Source organism: Elephantulus edwardii, unplaced genomic scaffold (assembly GCF_000299155.1).
Source record: "Elephantulus edwardii isolate Elephantulus edwardi_28Jun2011 unplaced genomic scaffold, EleEdw1.0 scaffold00344, whole genome shotgun sequence".
In the NCBI taxonomy this organism is placed as follows: domain Eukaryota; kingdom Metazoa; phylum Chordata; class Mammalia; order Macroscelidea; family Macroscelididae; genus Elephantulus; species Elephantulus edwardii.
The window spans coordinates 1105042-1121792 of record NW_006400094.1 but is presented as its reverse complement, the minus strand read 5'-3'; the positions used below and the strand labels follow the sequence as shown (position 1 = coordinate 1121792).

The 16751-nt window shown below is 46.3% G+C and overlaps 1 protein-coding gene across 4 annotated transcripts in view; it reads right to left on the bottom strand.

Annotated features, from left to right (window-relative positions):
• NLGN4X (neuroligin 4, X-linked) overlaps positions 1-16751 on the bottom strand; it is a 341308-nt gene that overhangs the window by 238558 nt on the left and 85999 nt on the right. The window contains exon 4 of one of the 4 annotated variants that reach the window (XM_006901779.1): positions 15169-15173. The exons of 2 other annotated variants lie outside the window; for them this stretch is intronic. In XM_006901779.1, the coding sequence (XP_006901841.1) occupies positions 15169-15173 (5 nt within the window). Of the gene's footprint in view, positions 1-3004; positions 3026-15168; positions 15174-16751 lie in introns of all 4 variants that reach the window. One more of the 4 variants, XM_006901780.1, reaches the window with a different exon arrangement.

Sequence of the window (16751 nt, the reverse complement as noted above, 5' to 3'; positions counted from 1 at the left end):
GCGGGGAGAAGGGTGCAACAATGAATGAATGGAATTCCAAAATCTCTGTAGATGTTCATTGAAATGAAAAATAAACAAACTAAATTAATAATAATAATAAAAAAAAAGAGTACGAACTGCCTTAAAGGTGCTGGAGAAACCGAACAACTGAACAAAATCTGAAATCGACTGTCACGGGAGGAAGTGTATTTCCCCCGATCTATCAGTCCAATCGGCTGGGCCACAGTTTGGAGAGGTTTAGATAGAAAGATACAACACGGCAGTTATCTATTGATCCCCCATGATTGGATAAGTCCATCAGTTATAAAAAGATCAAGGTGGGATGAAAGGCCCTTAACTGGTTACTCATCTGACATCAGAGGGTTCCTACATTTGGGTGGTTGTTTTAGATCATGTATATCAAATGCTGCTGGTGCTTGGTGCCACGGAGTCAGAACTTACTCAAAGCTGAGACTCTAACGGTTTTCAGAGGCTGTCCATCACAGAAAAGGAGGGCCCATCTTCCTCTCAGGGAGTAGTCGGTGGACTCGAGCCCTGTATCTCTGGGTTACTATCACAAAATTGAGAAATGTTGCAAGAACATCTTTAGCGTACTAAGGGATCTGATGGTAAATGAGCAAGGTTCTAAATATTTTTTTTTAATTTCCAATATGTTCTTTCATTAAAATGGTAAATTTAATTTTTCAAAAACATTTTCCCAGTAACTCCCACATGGATTTAAAATATAAAAAGTGAGATACCACCTGCCATTCGTGACATTTACACAGGTGTCTGCTTGAAAATGTTGACGTTCCAATCATGGCAACGAACACGTCGAGAAACAGAGACAGGATTAAAAAAAAAAAGGTCCAACAAGTGCTTATGATCTTATTTTTATATGCTCTTTTTTTTTCCACCCCTAAATTCATGTTCCTATGAGCACTATGATCGTTCAGGCTATCATTTACCAAAATGGTTGTTGCTGTGTGCTGTCCATGCAGTGGGTATCCTAGGAGACAGTCTTTATAGGACAGGGTTCAGGTGGGACAGTTAATAGGAATGCACTCCTAACATAACAGCTGCATGTCGGCCACCAGCGGCTCCGTGCGAGAAGATGGACGGCCTAGGACACCCAGTCGGGAGAGGGAGTTAGCATGAGTTGAAACTGTTCAAGCTTGGTATTTTGGTTCCAGGTGTAATTTGAACTCCATATAGCACTGTCATTGCTGTTGTGTACCGCTGAGTCAGAACCGACCCAAAGCTGATCTTCCTTCCAGTGCATTTGCAGAGGAAGTTCACTGTCTGGGAGGAGATTGGGCATCCATTCGAGTATAGGATCTTTTCTTTATGCGGAGCCACTGGGTGGCTTTGAACCACCAATCTTTAGGTTATGAGACACGAACTAGTACATCCATTTCTTGTGGTGGTGGTGGTGGTGGTGGTTAGGTACCAGTGAATCAAGGACGACGCTCGGGGGCCCTATGGATAGCAGATCTCAAGCCTGTCCTCTCCTGGGCTATCCTCATCACCTCTGACGTCCTCCAGCCCATTGCTGCTGTAACAGCGCCAATCTATCTCACGGAAGGTCTTCTCTTGTGCTGATTCTCCGTATTTCCTACCAAGAGGCCCCTTCCCAAGGAAAAGACTCTCCCAGCAACGTGGTAGAGTCCATGATAATTGATGGCAATCTCCTGTCAACTTTCTGAATCTGTAATTCTTCTCAGATGGACACAGTGACTGCCATCATGGGCTTGAGAGTGGTAGACCTTGTGAGGGTGATGCAAGACAGGGCACCTCAGTTGTTCATAGAAACATCATGAGATCCATTAGTGTCATTAAAAGTCCCGTTTGACTCAATGGCACCTAAAAAAAACAACAGACAACAAACCTCTTTCTCTTTCTTAGCATCAGGTCACTTCATCTCCTTCACAGAAGCTGGTGTATTTGAACTGCCGATCTTTTGGTTAACAGATCATCGCTTAACTTACCACCTCACCACGTGACTTCCTTGGAATTGTTGTCTGAGCCCCCCTTTTCTTCCAGCATTGAGGGTCATCTGTTTTCCTCTCAATTACCTACTTCAACGAAACTATCTGAGGATGATATGATTATTCAGCTCCCCACCAACACAAATAAAAGGGGAAATGCATCCGGAGAGTGGGTGGATGTATGAAAAGGCAAAGATCAGAAGCCAAAGCTGACCCCTTTGGTGACCAGAGCACTCTTCCGTGCTTGGCAAACGACCTACGATAATCCCTTTGCCTCCAGCATCACCCAAGCTGGCAATGTGAAAATAGATGGGATTTCCAGCCAAGCTTTCTTTATCATCAGATCCCTCCAGCGGCTGGGGAAGCTGGGGGTCCCACTGAGCCCCAGTGACCCCCAACTGTTAGGATGATTAAATTCTAGCAGAAGTGTAAGGCTCTTTCACGCGGCATAAGGCAGGTGGACTGGGCAGAACCTCAGCGCAAGACAGAACCATCCTTCCCCTTGCACTGCAGGCTTCTTGCTCTTCACACGTCCTCTCCAAGGCTCCATGCTTAAACAGAGCCCTGCAAGACAGCAAGGTTAACGGGACATAGCATGAGCCACGAGGGCCATGCTCTGTATCTCGTGGGTGAGGAGTGACTGGGCTTCTTACAAGCTTGGCAACAACAGTCAGCCGAGATGCAATTATTCTCGTCCATTCAGAGCCAGTCCATTGCGGTGGTGGTGTGTCATCACGTCAGAACTGACTCCTAGCTGACACTGCACCAGGTTTTCAGAGGCTGTAAATCATACGGGAGGAGGCTGCTCAGCCTAAAGCCATTTAGCATCCAAGCAGCTCCTTCACCGACTGTGTTATGATGACTAGGAGGTGGCTGGGACTTGAACCTGGGCTACGTGTCTGGTATCAAGTAAGCTCTGATCCATGTCTGTGGTGTTGCTCAGTACCGTTGAGTCAGAACTGACCCAAAGCTGATTCTCGATTGGGTTTTCAGAGGGAGTCAGCCCCTCACAGGAGGAGACGGTCTGTCTGCTCCACGGAGCAGCTGGTGGATTCAAACTGCATACCTCAGTGCTGGCAGCCCCACTCCTTACCCCCCACGCTGCCTCGGCACGGCCACAACTCACGATGGAGAGACCTGATCTCACAACGTCTTCCATGTTGTCAGCAGTGGCCGGACGTTGGACAAGAACAATGTGCTGGGAAAGGAGGAAGGTCAGAGAAACAAAAGATGCCCGTCACCAAGAAAGACTGCATTGGTGACTGTCAGCAGCAGGCTGTTTACATCAGAGACGGTGAGGACGGAGCAAGACAGGGCAGGGGACAGAACCGCTGTTCTTAAGAGTCACTATGAATCGTAATTAAATTGATCACACTTCATAGCACCTAACAACACCAACAACAGGGTGTTGTGGCTGTCCAACAGTGGTAGGGAGCTGTGCCACCCACACAAAGGTATATGGTTCAAACTCACCAGGTGGTCCTCAGGGGAAAGATGCTCAAACTCCTCAGGTGTGACTGACCATCTCTAAAAACCCCGGATGGCTTGGCTATGGGTCAGTTCCGCTCCGACGGTACACAACAACAAGAACAACAACTACAGCAACAACAGACTGTAGTCCATAAACCGGGTCAGAGCATGATGAAGAAACCGTCAAAGTATCGCGCACACGATCAAAGTGCCACATAGAGACACGAAGTACGCACATGAATGCTGGGACACGGGTGGGGTGGGTAAGATGAGCTCAACACATGGGATCCCAAACCGCGCTGTGTGAAAAGAAATTCACAGAAGGAATGCCCTAGCTGTCCCCTGGGCAAAGTGAAACGACACAAGAGACTGAACGATGAGCAGGGCAGGAATGGGGGATCCAGGAGTTTGACACGGTGGCTGCACGTAGGAGGCACACGTGTGAGGGGAGGCCGGGTTTTAACCTGGGGTCTTTGGGCTCCTGTGTGAAGAAGCCTCAATCTCTCTGAAGTCACCTTTCAAACCTGCGCTATGTTGCTAAGTGTTAGGTCGGCGGTGACCCTTAGCTGACCCTCCAGCGGGCTTGCAGAGGCTATCAACTGCACACAAAGCGACTGGGCATCTTTCTCTTGGCCAGCAGCAGGTGGATTTGAACCGTCTGTGTAATGGACGGTAGCACAACTTCTTATCCACTAGGTCCCCAGAGCTTGCTTCACACACACTCTAGCCACTGGTGTGCAGAGTAAAAAGGGGTTGGATGACTAAGAGGCCATGCAGCCTTCTCAGATCGCTCCACAGTCAAGCACATTTATGTTGGAGGAGTTTACACTGGAATCAGCCCGTGAAAAAAGGCCCCGTCTCCTTTTCCTGCACTCAAGTCTTCAGCAACAGGGTGAAAAAGGTCTTTTTGAGACAAGTCCTCCATCTACAAAATGCAGTGATACCTCAGTACAGCACAAGGTGACCTGTCACGGTGTCTGTGTCGGCACGAGAGAAGACCCTCAACGAGACAGACTGTCACAAGTGACTGTGACATGCAAATCAGAGGAAATGAAGATGGCATAGGACAGGGCTACGTTCATACTGACTGTTTGTAGGGTTGCTTTAAACAGCCCTCAACTCAACAGCACCTTACAACAGTATTACCATTACACTCAAGGGAAATTTTTCTGAAGATGATTCAAAAGCAGTTGCAACAGGACACACAGAGAAATGGCCAGAAATGCAAGTCAAATTCAAGAGAGTTCAAGGAACAAAGGGAGGGTTTAATGTCCGATGGGTTCAGGGCTGAAAGGAGAGAATGTCTGATAGATGGTTACCCATTTTATTGAGTTGTTGTTGTTGTTGTTGTTAAGTACCACTGAGTTGCTTGAGTCTCACAGTAATCTTACGGACGGCAGCTTGGCACCCTGCTCTATCCTGAGCCAACCTCACTGTATGACACAATTTCCCAACTACCCTAGTCACTGAGTCAATCTAACTCGGCCAGGATCATTCTCTCCTGCGTTTTCCCTCCACCATCCCAAGCATGACATCCCTCTCCAAAGACTGGTCCCTCCTGACAACACGCCCAAAGTATGTCAGACGAAGCTTCAAAATCTTTGCCTCCAAGGAGCGGCCTGATTTCTCCCTCTCTAAGATGAACCTGTTTGTTCTCCTAGTCATTCTTGGTAAGTTCAATACTCTTCTCCAGCACCACAGCTCAAAGGCATCAATTCTTCTTCTATCATCCAGCTTCCTGATGCATAGCAAGTAACTGCAAAGACTACGGCCTGGATCAGGCGCACATTCTTAAGGTCTTAAGACTAGCATTCATGCACTTCAGTATTCTGGAGAGGGCCCTGACGGCAGACTTTCTCAATTCAATTTCTCATTTGATTTCCAGGCTGCTGGTACCAAGAGTATTTGCTGATTGTGGAGCCAAGGAAGCTGAGGCTGTTAACAATCTCTATAACGTCACAATTTATCATGGTGCTGTCTATTGGCCAAGTATGCAAAAGAATTTGATGGTGTCAATCATAACAAATGACGAACCACATTGCAAACAGCAGAAATTCCAAAACAATTATGTTCAGGCAGGAGCTATACATGGTCGTTCAAACATCTCAAGAGCACGCTAGATAGTTTAAAATCAGGAAGGTGTCCATCAAGGTTGTATCCTTTCTCCACACCTCTTCAACCTGGACGCTACGCAGAAGATCAAAGAAGTTGGACTTGATGAAGAACGAAGCTGTCAGGATTGGAAGAAGACCCATCAATAGCCTTTATTATACAGATGACACAATCCAGCTGGCAGAAAGTGAAGAGGACCTGAAGTATTTGCGGCAGAAGATCACAGACTACAGCCTTCAATATGCCTTGCATCTCACCATCAAGAAGACAAAACAAACAAAATCCTCCCCAAGGGACCAACAGGCAACATCGTGATAGATGGAGAAAAGACTAGAGCAGCCGTGGATTCCGTTTCACTTGGATTTCCAATCCAGGGTAATCAAAAACCACACAGCACGTTAGAAGTGGCAAATCTGCTTCCTGGAAGCTCTGTCAAGAGCTAGAGAGCAAGGATTTCACACTGAGAACTAGGGGGTGCCTGGCTCACATAGTGGGATTTTCAACTGTCTCACTTGCATGTGAAAGTCGGACAATGAGGAAGACTGCGTTGTGAAATTGAGAAGAAGTACACAATAGACTACGGACTGTGTGAAAAGTGAGCCCATCTGTGTCAGATGAAATGCCGCAAGGATGCTCCTTAGATGGGTGGAGAGCAGAATAACTTTGTGTGGATACTGAATCCCGAGGGGCCAGTCCCTGAAGAAGGAAATCAAGCTGGCAAAAGGAGTTGTTAGCCAGCCAACACAAAAGGAAATCCCTGACACCACAGACTGGCACAGTGACCACAATGACTGACCACAGTTATGATGGTCCACAACACAGAACAGAACGTGAAAAAACCGGAAAAGGCAGGGTCTCGCTCTGATGGACGGAGCTCAGGATGGGCCCAACTTAAAGACACGTGTTCCTGTTGTTGTATACCACTGAGTCGCAACTGGCCCACACCAGTGGGTATTCACAGGCAAGACTTCGTCTGAGGGTGGACTGCCCATCTTTCTCCCACAGAGCAGCTGGTGACTCGAACTGCATACCTTTGGGTTGGCAACACGATTCCTTACGTCTAGGCAACCATGATTATCTATATGTGGTGTGTGTGTGCAGGCACACCTGCTCTCCCATGTGGTAGGAAGATGCTGGGGAAAATAATTTGCAATGGGTCTTTGTGAATGCCTGGGACCCTTGCAGATGGCAGGGGGTGGCAGGACACAGCTTGTGAGGAGGCGGCCTGCGGGGGCTGCAAGAGGCAGAGCACGTGTACCGGGGAGCTGTCTGCTCCCAGGGGCAAGAGAGAGAGCGCGCATGGGGCAGACAGGCAGAAGAGGGAAGTGGAGGCGGAGAAGGGGGTCTGGAGCAGATATTAGGGCCCCCTGTGCCAGCATGTGGCTGGTCACCAGGTCACTGGTGGTTCGATTTCACCATCTGCTCTGTGGGATAACGCTGACACTATGTGCTTGAGGAAAGCCTGACAATTGTGGAAGTCTGACCGCAACGCTACAGTCCTGCAGGGTCCCTGGAAGGCAGAATCAGAGTAGGGCAGGAGGCTGTGCTTTGGGGTTCAGGCTGACTCTGAGATCTTGGGCTTCCTCAGTGAAAAGGGAACCATCAGAAAGAGTCTCGGGGTTTTTTTTGTTTGTTTTTTTCTAAGGGGAGGAGGTATATAACTTCTTATATACGTTGGGCATGTTATCAGGAGGAATACACCCCTGAGGAGGACATCATGCTTGGTAGAGGGTCAGTAAATGAAGCCTGTCAATGAGATGGGCTGACACAGAGTCTGTATCAATGGTATGAGGCACAGACAGAGAGGACACAGCAGGACAGTGGCAGTTTCCTTCTGCTGGGCATAACACGACCAGGAGTTGAGATGGCCCAAGAGCATCCTATAACAACCCTAACAGTTTGACTCTAAGAAATGCTTTCAAGTTTCACGCCATGTTGGCACAACTTCCTGTCATTTTCCCCCCAATGTGTCCGTGTGGACACATTCTCAGGAGAGACCGGATCCCGGACAAGCTGGGCTATTGAATGCATACAGCCAAGAAAAGGAAACCTGGCAGTACGGTGCAGTTAGCGCTGGCAGGGTAATGGTGGTTGTAATGTAGTAGCCACGCGGAGGGATGAAAGCTCTCTGATGCATAGCACGTAATTGCAAAGACCATGGCCTGGATCAGGCACACCTTAGTCTCTAAACTGACATCCTTGCTCTTCAGCACTCTGGAGAGGTCCCTGACGAGCAGATTATTTCCCCATGCAATTAGTCTTTTGATTTCCTGACTGGTGATGTTAAAAGTGTTGATTTGGAGCCAAGCAAGCTGTAACTGTTAACAACCTCAATATCTCCCCCATGTATCATGGTGCTTCAAATGGCCCAGTGCTGAGAATTTTTGTCTTCATTTTTTTTTTTTAAATTTTTATCTCCTTGATGTTGAGCTTCAATCCATACTGAAGACTAAAGTCCTTGACCTTCTACACAGAAAATACCTCAAGTCTGCCTTAGTTTCAGCAAAACACACCAGAGGTGGGTTCCAACTAGATGCTACATGCTAACAAAAATGAAGGCATGAGAAAGTTGGGTAAGGAATAAGAACAAGAAATAAAGAACTGAAGGAGGCATTTCCACGACAGTGCTGGCCAAGGGGACTGTGTATACCGTGGATGGCTGCAGAACCAATGAGTCTCTGAAAGAGTCCAGTCAGAAGCAAGAAAGGGGGAGGTGTGGTCTTAAGGACTAGGGGTTATTATCAAGAGATGCTTGATAAAGCAGAGGTTCAGAGAGAGACAGCAAGATGCTTACGGAGATGGACTGACACAGTGATTGAAACAATGGGTACAGGGACATGCGCACTGCGGGAACAGCACAAGACCAGGCAGGGCTCCGTCCTACTGTGGAGAGAACAGAATGGCCAGGAGGTCAAACAGAATGAACACCACCTCAGGACAATCATGAGAGAAGGAGCCAGAGAGGTCTCCCTCCTGTTGAGCTAACCAGTGGATTTGAACAGCCAACCTTGCAGGTAACACCCAAGTGCTCGACCACTGCAACCAGGGTTCCTTAAAGAGAAATGTCCCACAATGTTAAAGACCTTCAAGGTGTGTGTGTGTATAACTGATGAGGGCACCTCATTCTGCTGGCAAAGTCCGAATCTGAAGTCCTGTTCTTGTCCAAATGGGAGACCATCTGCTGTCCTAGCTCTGCTCAGACACACTCGAGGATTCTGTGGAGAATTTTATTAGGATATTTTCTTTTAATTAGTCACCCTGACTGTCAAAAGCACTTATGTACCGGTATGTTGAAAGATTCTCTTTTCTCCCCAAGCCCGTGCCACTCAATTTTCTCCTCGGCTTCTTCCACGGTAATCCTTGTTCACACTTGAAGGCATTCATTTCTAGAGTTCTGGCGATCAGTGGAACTCACTTATGCCCACATGTGCAGACCACGTGTACGTGCACATACGAGTCTTGAGAAACGTGTGTATACACCTGTCAGCATGTGCACACGCAAACCAAGATGGAAGGGGGACATCCATGTCCTAAACCCCAGGCCTCTAGAAACTATGAACTTGGATAAATGTCCATAGTTGTAGAGGGGCTCCAAGCGTTTTGTTCATAGGGTGGCTGTGAGTTGTGCTTGACTCGAAGGTAATCAACAACAACGATGCTTGGGAGAGTTCAAGGTCAGCGTAAGAAAGAAAGAGCCTCAACAAGTTGGATTGACCTGATGACGGTGACAGTGGATCCAAGTGTGTTGGATGACGCAGGACAGGGTTCAGAGCCATTGTTTACAGGGTCGCTAGGAGTCAGAGACAGACAACTCGATGACACTTAACAAGAAAAGAACATTACTGTGTATGCCCTCACACTTCACCTTGCATCTTTCTTTGAAAATGAAGCCCACGTTGCAATCCAAATCGATAGTCGCTGACCCTGAAGGGTTTCCGAGGCTGGGAAACGTTACTGAAGTAGATGATCATGTCTTCCTTGGGCTGGCCAGTGACTTTGAACTGCAGGTCTTTGCGTTCCCAGCCAAGCACTTGACCGCTGTGCCACCATGACCCTTGTTTGCGGCTCTAAGTCTAGGTTACTACTGCTGCAGCTCTGAGTTCCCAGTTTAACCCATAATGACCACGTGTGTCCATAAAGAACTCTGAGGACTGTGACCCTTCAGAGGCAGGTCTTCATCTCTCCCTCCCTGGGTGTCAGTGGGTGTGTATGGAAAACAATCAATCCTTCCAGCTACCCGCTGGTTGCCCAGACATCTGCACCATCTAGAAACTCCTAAATATATCCTAGACGAAGGTTCTCTTCATTGTTTGGGTTTCCCTCCCCCTTCCTTGAATGTATTTAATAATGTAATTACTCATCCACCAACGAGAAAAATGTGGGTTTCAGTAGGCGTCCACGCGCCCTCATCTTTCTACACGTAAGTATGTACGATCGATTCCACAAAGCAGAGTTGCTGGGAAGACAAATAGCTCTCATTTTAAGTATTAATCCAGAACACCCCAATCTCCTTCAATTGATCCACCTCTAACAGGGTAGGAATGTGCTCATTTGGGAGCCTCTCCGGTAACGGAATTTCATTTCGCCACTCAGCTGGGTCAATGCAAAACACAGACAAAGACAAAGGAAGGAAATTCGTTTTTGAAAAGGGAATGTGCTGTTATTCATTTGGTTCGCCAAATTTTATAAAAATGTCACGTTTCTGTTATGTGTCAAAGAGTCACAAATGACACCAAGTTGACCCTCCAGCAGGATGTCACAGTTAAGAAATTATAAAGGGAACGCCCATCTTTCTTCCACGGAGGAGATGGTGAAGTCAAACTATATACCTGCAGGTTGGCAGTGCAATCCTTTACCATGAGGCCACCAGAGGAAAGTGCGTCTGCACTGGACATGATGCCCTTTTCAGAGCTATCTATGTGGGATATAACGGATAGTGGTAAGTGGTAAGATCACACAGGAATATTAAGGTCAATGAGTTCAAACAGCTCAGAGGAGTAGAGGAGGGGATGTTCACAAAACTCACAGAATGTAACTCAACTGTTGTTCTTAAGTGCTGTCCATCTGGTTCTGGTGCCCAGTGATCATATGCAGAGGAGAACCAAGCAGTGCCAAGTAATGAAGAGCCCACTGTCAGGCACTATGTCCACCCCTCTCTTTGAAGGCTGTCTTCTCTTGTCCATCTCCTTCACCAAAGCATGATTTATCTTCTCCAAGAACCAGCACAGCCTGAGAGCATTCCCAAATAAAGTCTCACCATCTCTACTCTTCAGAAGCATTCTAACATGACGTCTTCAAACACAGATCCACTCACTCTTCTCAAAGTCCATGGTATATTTAATATGCTTCTCCAACACCATGATCGAAATCCATCCACTTTTCCGTCTTAGACACTCACAGTCCAGCTTTCATTCATATCCAATTGACCACTGAATTGTTCATGTAAAAAAAAAAAACAAAACGTTGACCTGGGGTATGTTCCACTGTACAGGTTCGTAACAGTTGTTGTTATTATGTGCCATTGAGTTGTTGGTGATACATAGCGACCCTATGTACAACAGCCCTAAACTTTGCTCCGTCCTGCGCCAATCGCACTGTCTCTGACACTCCCATCCCAATTATCCCAGTCACTGAATCAATCCACCTCATAGAGGGCCTTCCTCTCCTGCGCTGTCCCTCCACTCTCCCAAACATGATGTCCCTCTCCAAGGAGCTGTCCCTCCTTGCACATGCCCCAAGTATGTCAGACGAAGCTTCAGAATCCTTGCCTCCAGGGAACATTCCGGCTTCACCCTCTCCAGGACAAACCTGTCTGTTTTCCTAGCAGTCCATGGTCTATTCAACACTCTTCTCCAGCACCATAGCTCAAAGGCATCAAGTCTCTTTCTATCATCCCTACATATGTGTTGCTCATTTTACACGTAGCTCGAGAAATGGACCAAAATGCCAACGGAAGGCATTTCTGTTCCTCCACGTCGTCTGTCTTTCTCTGTGCATGGAGCATTCCAATTGACTCAACTGACCTTATTCACCAAATGCCACGAGAGAATGAAGAACTCTCCATGCTTCCACTCTCTTGTTCCCGGGGAAGCTAATTCTTCACAGTCCACGGCAGGCCCAAGGACGAGGCCTCCATGTTCCCGAAACAAGCCTCGGAGATCCCAGGAGACTGACACTCAGGAAAGATGTGGGGTGCACTCGGTGCATTAGGGAGTAGGTTTCCTACATGACTTCTTTGGAAAGGTGCTCAGTGCTTCCACAGCAGTGGGTGGACACTAAAAAGGAAATCAACTTTTACTATCCTGTAAGGGAATTGTGTAATATCGTGGTTATTATGTGCCATCAAAATCAAAGCCCGCTGACAACCGTAAGGTCCCATCCTCACCAAGACTGATTTGCCTGAGGCCATTCTTGCAGTCAGTTTGTTACTTCGTCTCCCTGGGGGTCTTCCTCATGCACCGGGGACTCTTGCTCTCTACTTGACATCCTTGTCAAGGACATGTCCAAAGTCTGTGAGACAACGTTTTATAAGCTTTCAACTCCAAGGAGCACCAGGGATGCACATTTCCCAAGACACGTCCATCTGTCCTTTGGGCAGTCCATAATATATTCTATATTCATCACAAACATCGTAATTCAAAGACATCACTTCCTCCAGCGAAGCTGCCAGCAATCAGTAGCCTCATTCCTGAAAGTGACAGCTTTCAAGACTTTAAAGAAAACTTGCAGCAAATTTGCCAAGTACAAGGCATCCTTTGATTTCTTATTCTTCCTTATCTGTCATCCAACTTCCACACACTCAAGAGGCACATGAAACGAAGCCAGTCTTCTCCTCGCCATTTGAAGAACAGCATTAATTGACACTTTTAGGTCATGAAAGGTGTCCTGGTTGTAAAGAGCATGATGTTTTTTGGGCTGTTAGCTAAAAGGCGGGCAGTTCAAATCCAACAGGTGCTCTGAGGGTATAAAGATGGGAGGTAAAGATTTGCAGCCTTCTACAACCAAGAGAAGATAAAATAGATGAATGGGACCTTCTAAGAATCAAATTCCTGTGCACATCCAAAAACTTCTCCAACAGGGTAAAAAGGGAAGCCACAGACTGGGAAAAAGCCTTTGGTAATGACATATCAGATAAGGGACTTATATCTAGAATTTATAAAATACTTGAGCACCACAACAAGATAAAGGTAAATAATCCAATTGAAAAATGGGCACAGGATGTGAACAGACACTTAACCAAAGACGACATTCAGATGGCCAACAAGCACATAAAAAGATGTTAAAAATTCCTACCTCTAACAGAGATGTGAACTATGAGATATCATCTCACCCCAGTCAGAATAGCAAACTTTAACAGAACAGCAAGCAACAAATGATGGTGAGGTTGTGGAGAGACTGGAACCCTTATTCACTGTTGGTGGGAATGTAAAATGGAACAACCACTGTGGAAGGCGGTATGGCGCTTTCTCAAAAAGTTGCAAATAGAGATACCATTTGACCCAGCAATTCCACTACTGGGAATATATCCCAAAGAGACCATAACTGACATCCAAGCAGATATATGCACACCCATGTTTATCGGGACACTGTTCACAATAGCAAGGAGTTGGGAACAACACAGGTGCCCATCAAGAAATGAATGGACAGAGAAGCTGTGGTTTATTCACACAATGGAATACTATGCTGCATTGAAAAATAAGGAACTCATGCAATATTATCCAAAATGGGTGAGCCTGGAGGACATCATGCTGAGTGAAATATCTCAGTTGCAAAAGGACAAATATTGCATGGTGCCACTGCTGTAAAATGGGACTGATATCAGGGTTGGGGTAAGATTGAGAAAAACTGGATAAATTGTGTATACTGCACTGAACCAGATGAGGGAGTGAATAATTTAAAAGCGATGTATGATAGGGTCTTATGGTTATCACAAGAGCGCACAATTAAGGTTGCATAGTGGAATGTACTTAGGGAGGTGGGAGGGGTGCGGGGGGATTGTGTACCAGGGAGGGAGTCTTTCTTTTGCTTTTGCAAGAGAGGAGCGAACTGGGGGGTGGGGGGAGAGGGCTGGGCAGGGAGAGAAGTGCAGCAATGAATGAATGGAAATCCAAATTCTCTGTAAATGTTCATTAAAATAATTAAAAAGAAAACAAACCACCCACTCATACTATCTCTGTTATATGTTGTTGTTATTGTTGTTATGTGCCGTCGAGTCACTTGCAACTCATAGCGACCCTATGTACAACAGCCCTAAACCTTGCTCTATCCTGTGCCAATCGCATTGCCTCTGACATACCCATCCCGATTACCCCAGTCACTGAATCAATCCACCTCTTAGAGGGCCTTCCCCTCCTGTGCTGTACCTCCACCCTACCAATTATGATGCCCCTCTCCAAGGACTGATCCCTCCTTACAACATGTCCAAAGTATGTTAGACTGAGTCTTAGAATCGTTGCCTCCAAGGAGCCACCCGGTGGGAGGGGTTCGGGGGGATTGTGTATCAGGGAGGGATCTTTCTTTTGCTTTTGAAAGAGAGGAGTGAACTGGGGAGGGCTGGGTGAGTAGAGAAGTGCAGCAATGAATGAATGGAAACTCAAAATCCCTGTAAATGCTCATTAAAATGATTAAAAAAAACACTTAAAAATTAAAAAAAAAGAAAAGATTTGCACCCTGACATGGGGAGAGGGATTCCTTGCAGAGGGACAACATGCTTGGGAAGGCAAAGGAGAAGCAGACCTTCAAGAAGGTTGATGGACACACTTAGGACAGCAATGGGATTGAGGGTGTCAGAGATTGTGAAGATGGCACAGGAGGGAGGGCCGGAACCAGCTGGACAGCAGCGTCTTGTCTGGGGGTGGGAGGGACTGTTGTTAGGGGCTGTCAAGTTGAGCAGGGCTCATCGCGAACAACAGACATGAACCATCCTCATGATTTCTGACACACAAGAGGCCACTGCCACAGTCACTGTGTCAGTCCATCAAGACTGAGGGTTTTCCTCTACTTTGTTAACCCTCTGCCTTCCCAAATAGAATGTCCTTCTCGAAACAGTAGCAAAATCTCAAAGCATGTAAGAGGACACTTCACTATCCTTATCTCCAAGCAGCACTCTGGTTGGACCTTCTTTAAGACATATATCTGTTTGTTCTTTTGCCAGTCCAAGTACTCTTCGACAACATCTCAATCATCTCCTTCAACAGCACAAAGGTACTGCTGAGGACTTAATAAACGGCATTTTGCAACAAGTTTTAGAGATTGAGATGAAAAAGTAAAAAATGAACGTAAACTTTCTGTGCACTCAAGCACAATATTTACTACGTTCTTTGTAATGCTTGAATCAAAAGAAACTTCTTCTTGTTGTTATGTGCCCTCAAATCACCCGTCACTCGCCGCAAAGCTATAAACGACAGCTCTGAACCCTGCTCTATCCTGAGCCAGTCTCACTGTCTCCGACACACCTACCCTCATTACCCCAGTCACTGGATCAATCCATCTCATCCAGGGTCTTCCTCTCCTGCTCTGTCCCTTCCAAACATGATGTCTTTCTCCAAGGACTGGTCCCTTCCGGCCATTTACCCAAAGCTTCAAAAATCCTTGCCTCCAAGGAGAAGCCTGCTTTCACCTTCTCTAGGATAAAATAGTTTGTTCTCCTGACAGTCCATGAAATATTCAATACTCTTCTCTAGTACCACAACTCAAAGGCATCGATTCTTTTTCTGTCATCCTTAGTCTGTATTTCACCCATGGTGCAACTAGTTGATTCAAACCATGTGCCTCTGGGATTGCAGTACAGCTCCTTACCACTAGGCTACCAGAGCTCCATATATACTAAGGCGATGCTTTGCACTGGGAAAATCTGCAGGTAGGGACCTCTCTAAATTACTGAATAGTAATGATGTCAGTTTGAAGACAAGGGTACTTCTCATTCAGGACATGGTCTTTCTGATCACTTGCTATGCGCATGACAGCTAAATGATGAATAAGGATGTTGTTGTTGTTATGTGCCATCAAGTCATTTGCGACTCATAGCGACCCTATGTACAAAAGCCCTAAACCCTGCTCTATCCTGTGCCAATCGCATTGCCTCTGACATACCCATCCCGATTACCACAGTCACTGAATCAATCCACCTCATAGAGGGTCTTCCCCCCCTGCGCTGTCCCTCCACCCTCCCAAACATGATGTCCCTCCCAAGGGCCGGTCCCTCCTTACAATATGTCCAAAGTATGTCAGACGAAGCCCGAAAATCCTTGCCTCCGAGGAGTAGCCTGGTTTAACCCTCTCCAGGGTGAATCTGTTTGTTTTCTTGGCAGTCCATGGTACATTCAATACTCTTCTCCAGCACCACAGCTCCCAATTCTCTGAGGAATAACAAGTGATTTCAAAGACCATGATAAAAATAAATGCACCTCATTGTTGGTTCCTAATAAGGATATTTAGCCCTGATTGCATCATGGTTCAGAGCGCCGTCCTTCTACCCTCCCAAGCATGATGTCCCTCTCTGCGGACCTGTCCCTCCTTGGAACATGCCCAAAGTAGGTCAGATGAAGCCCCAGAATCCTTGCCTCTGAGCTGTGGAGTTGGAGAAGAGCACTGACATCTTATGGATGGCAAAATGAGCAAATGTGTCTTGCAAAGGGTGTAGCCCAAGGGTTCTTTATAGAGTCAAGAGTCACATACTTTGGTCATGTTGCTAACAGTGGCTATTCCCTGGAAAGGGACATGATGCTGGCAAGGGTTGAGGGTCAGTGAAGGAGAGGAAGACCCTTGACTCGGTGGTAGACATGGTGTCTGCCACAATGGGCTCTAGAATATCTTCAGAAAGACTGAGGATGGAACAGGCTAGAAGAGGGTTTAGATATTTTGTTCATGGGTGACTAGGAGTCAAACTCTATTCGACGGCACCTAACAACATAAATATATGAGTGTGGGTATGTATAGACATATACACGCATATATACATATGCAATCTTCTACATACTCCACTTTAAAAACTGCTTAGATTTAAGAATGAAGTTAATCTGAAATGAGTCATCACACAGTATTGAAATAGTAAACAGCTTCGCTTTCAGTACAAAAATATTAACTTAATGGATATGGGATAAAAAAAATGTGCATTTTCCTATGGTATTTAAGGAAAGCACTTTAAAAAAAGAAAAAGAAACCAACCGATGGTCTTAAAACATTTTACTGAAAAATAGTTCT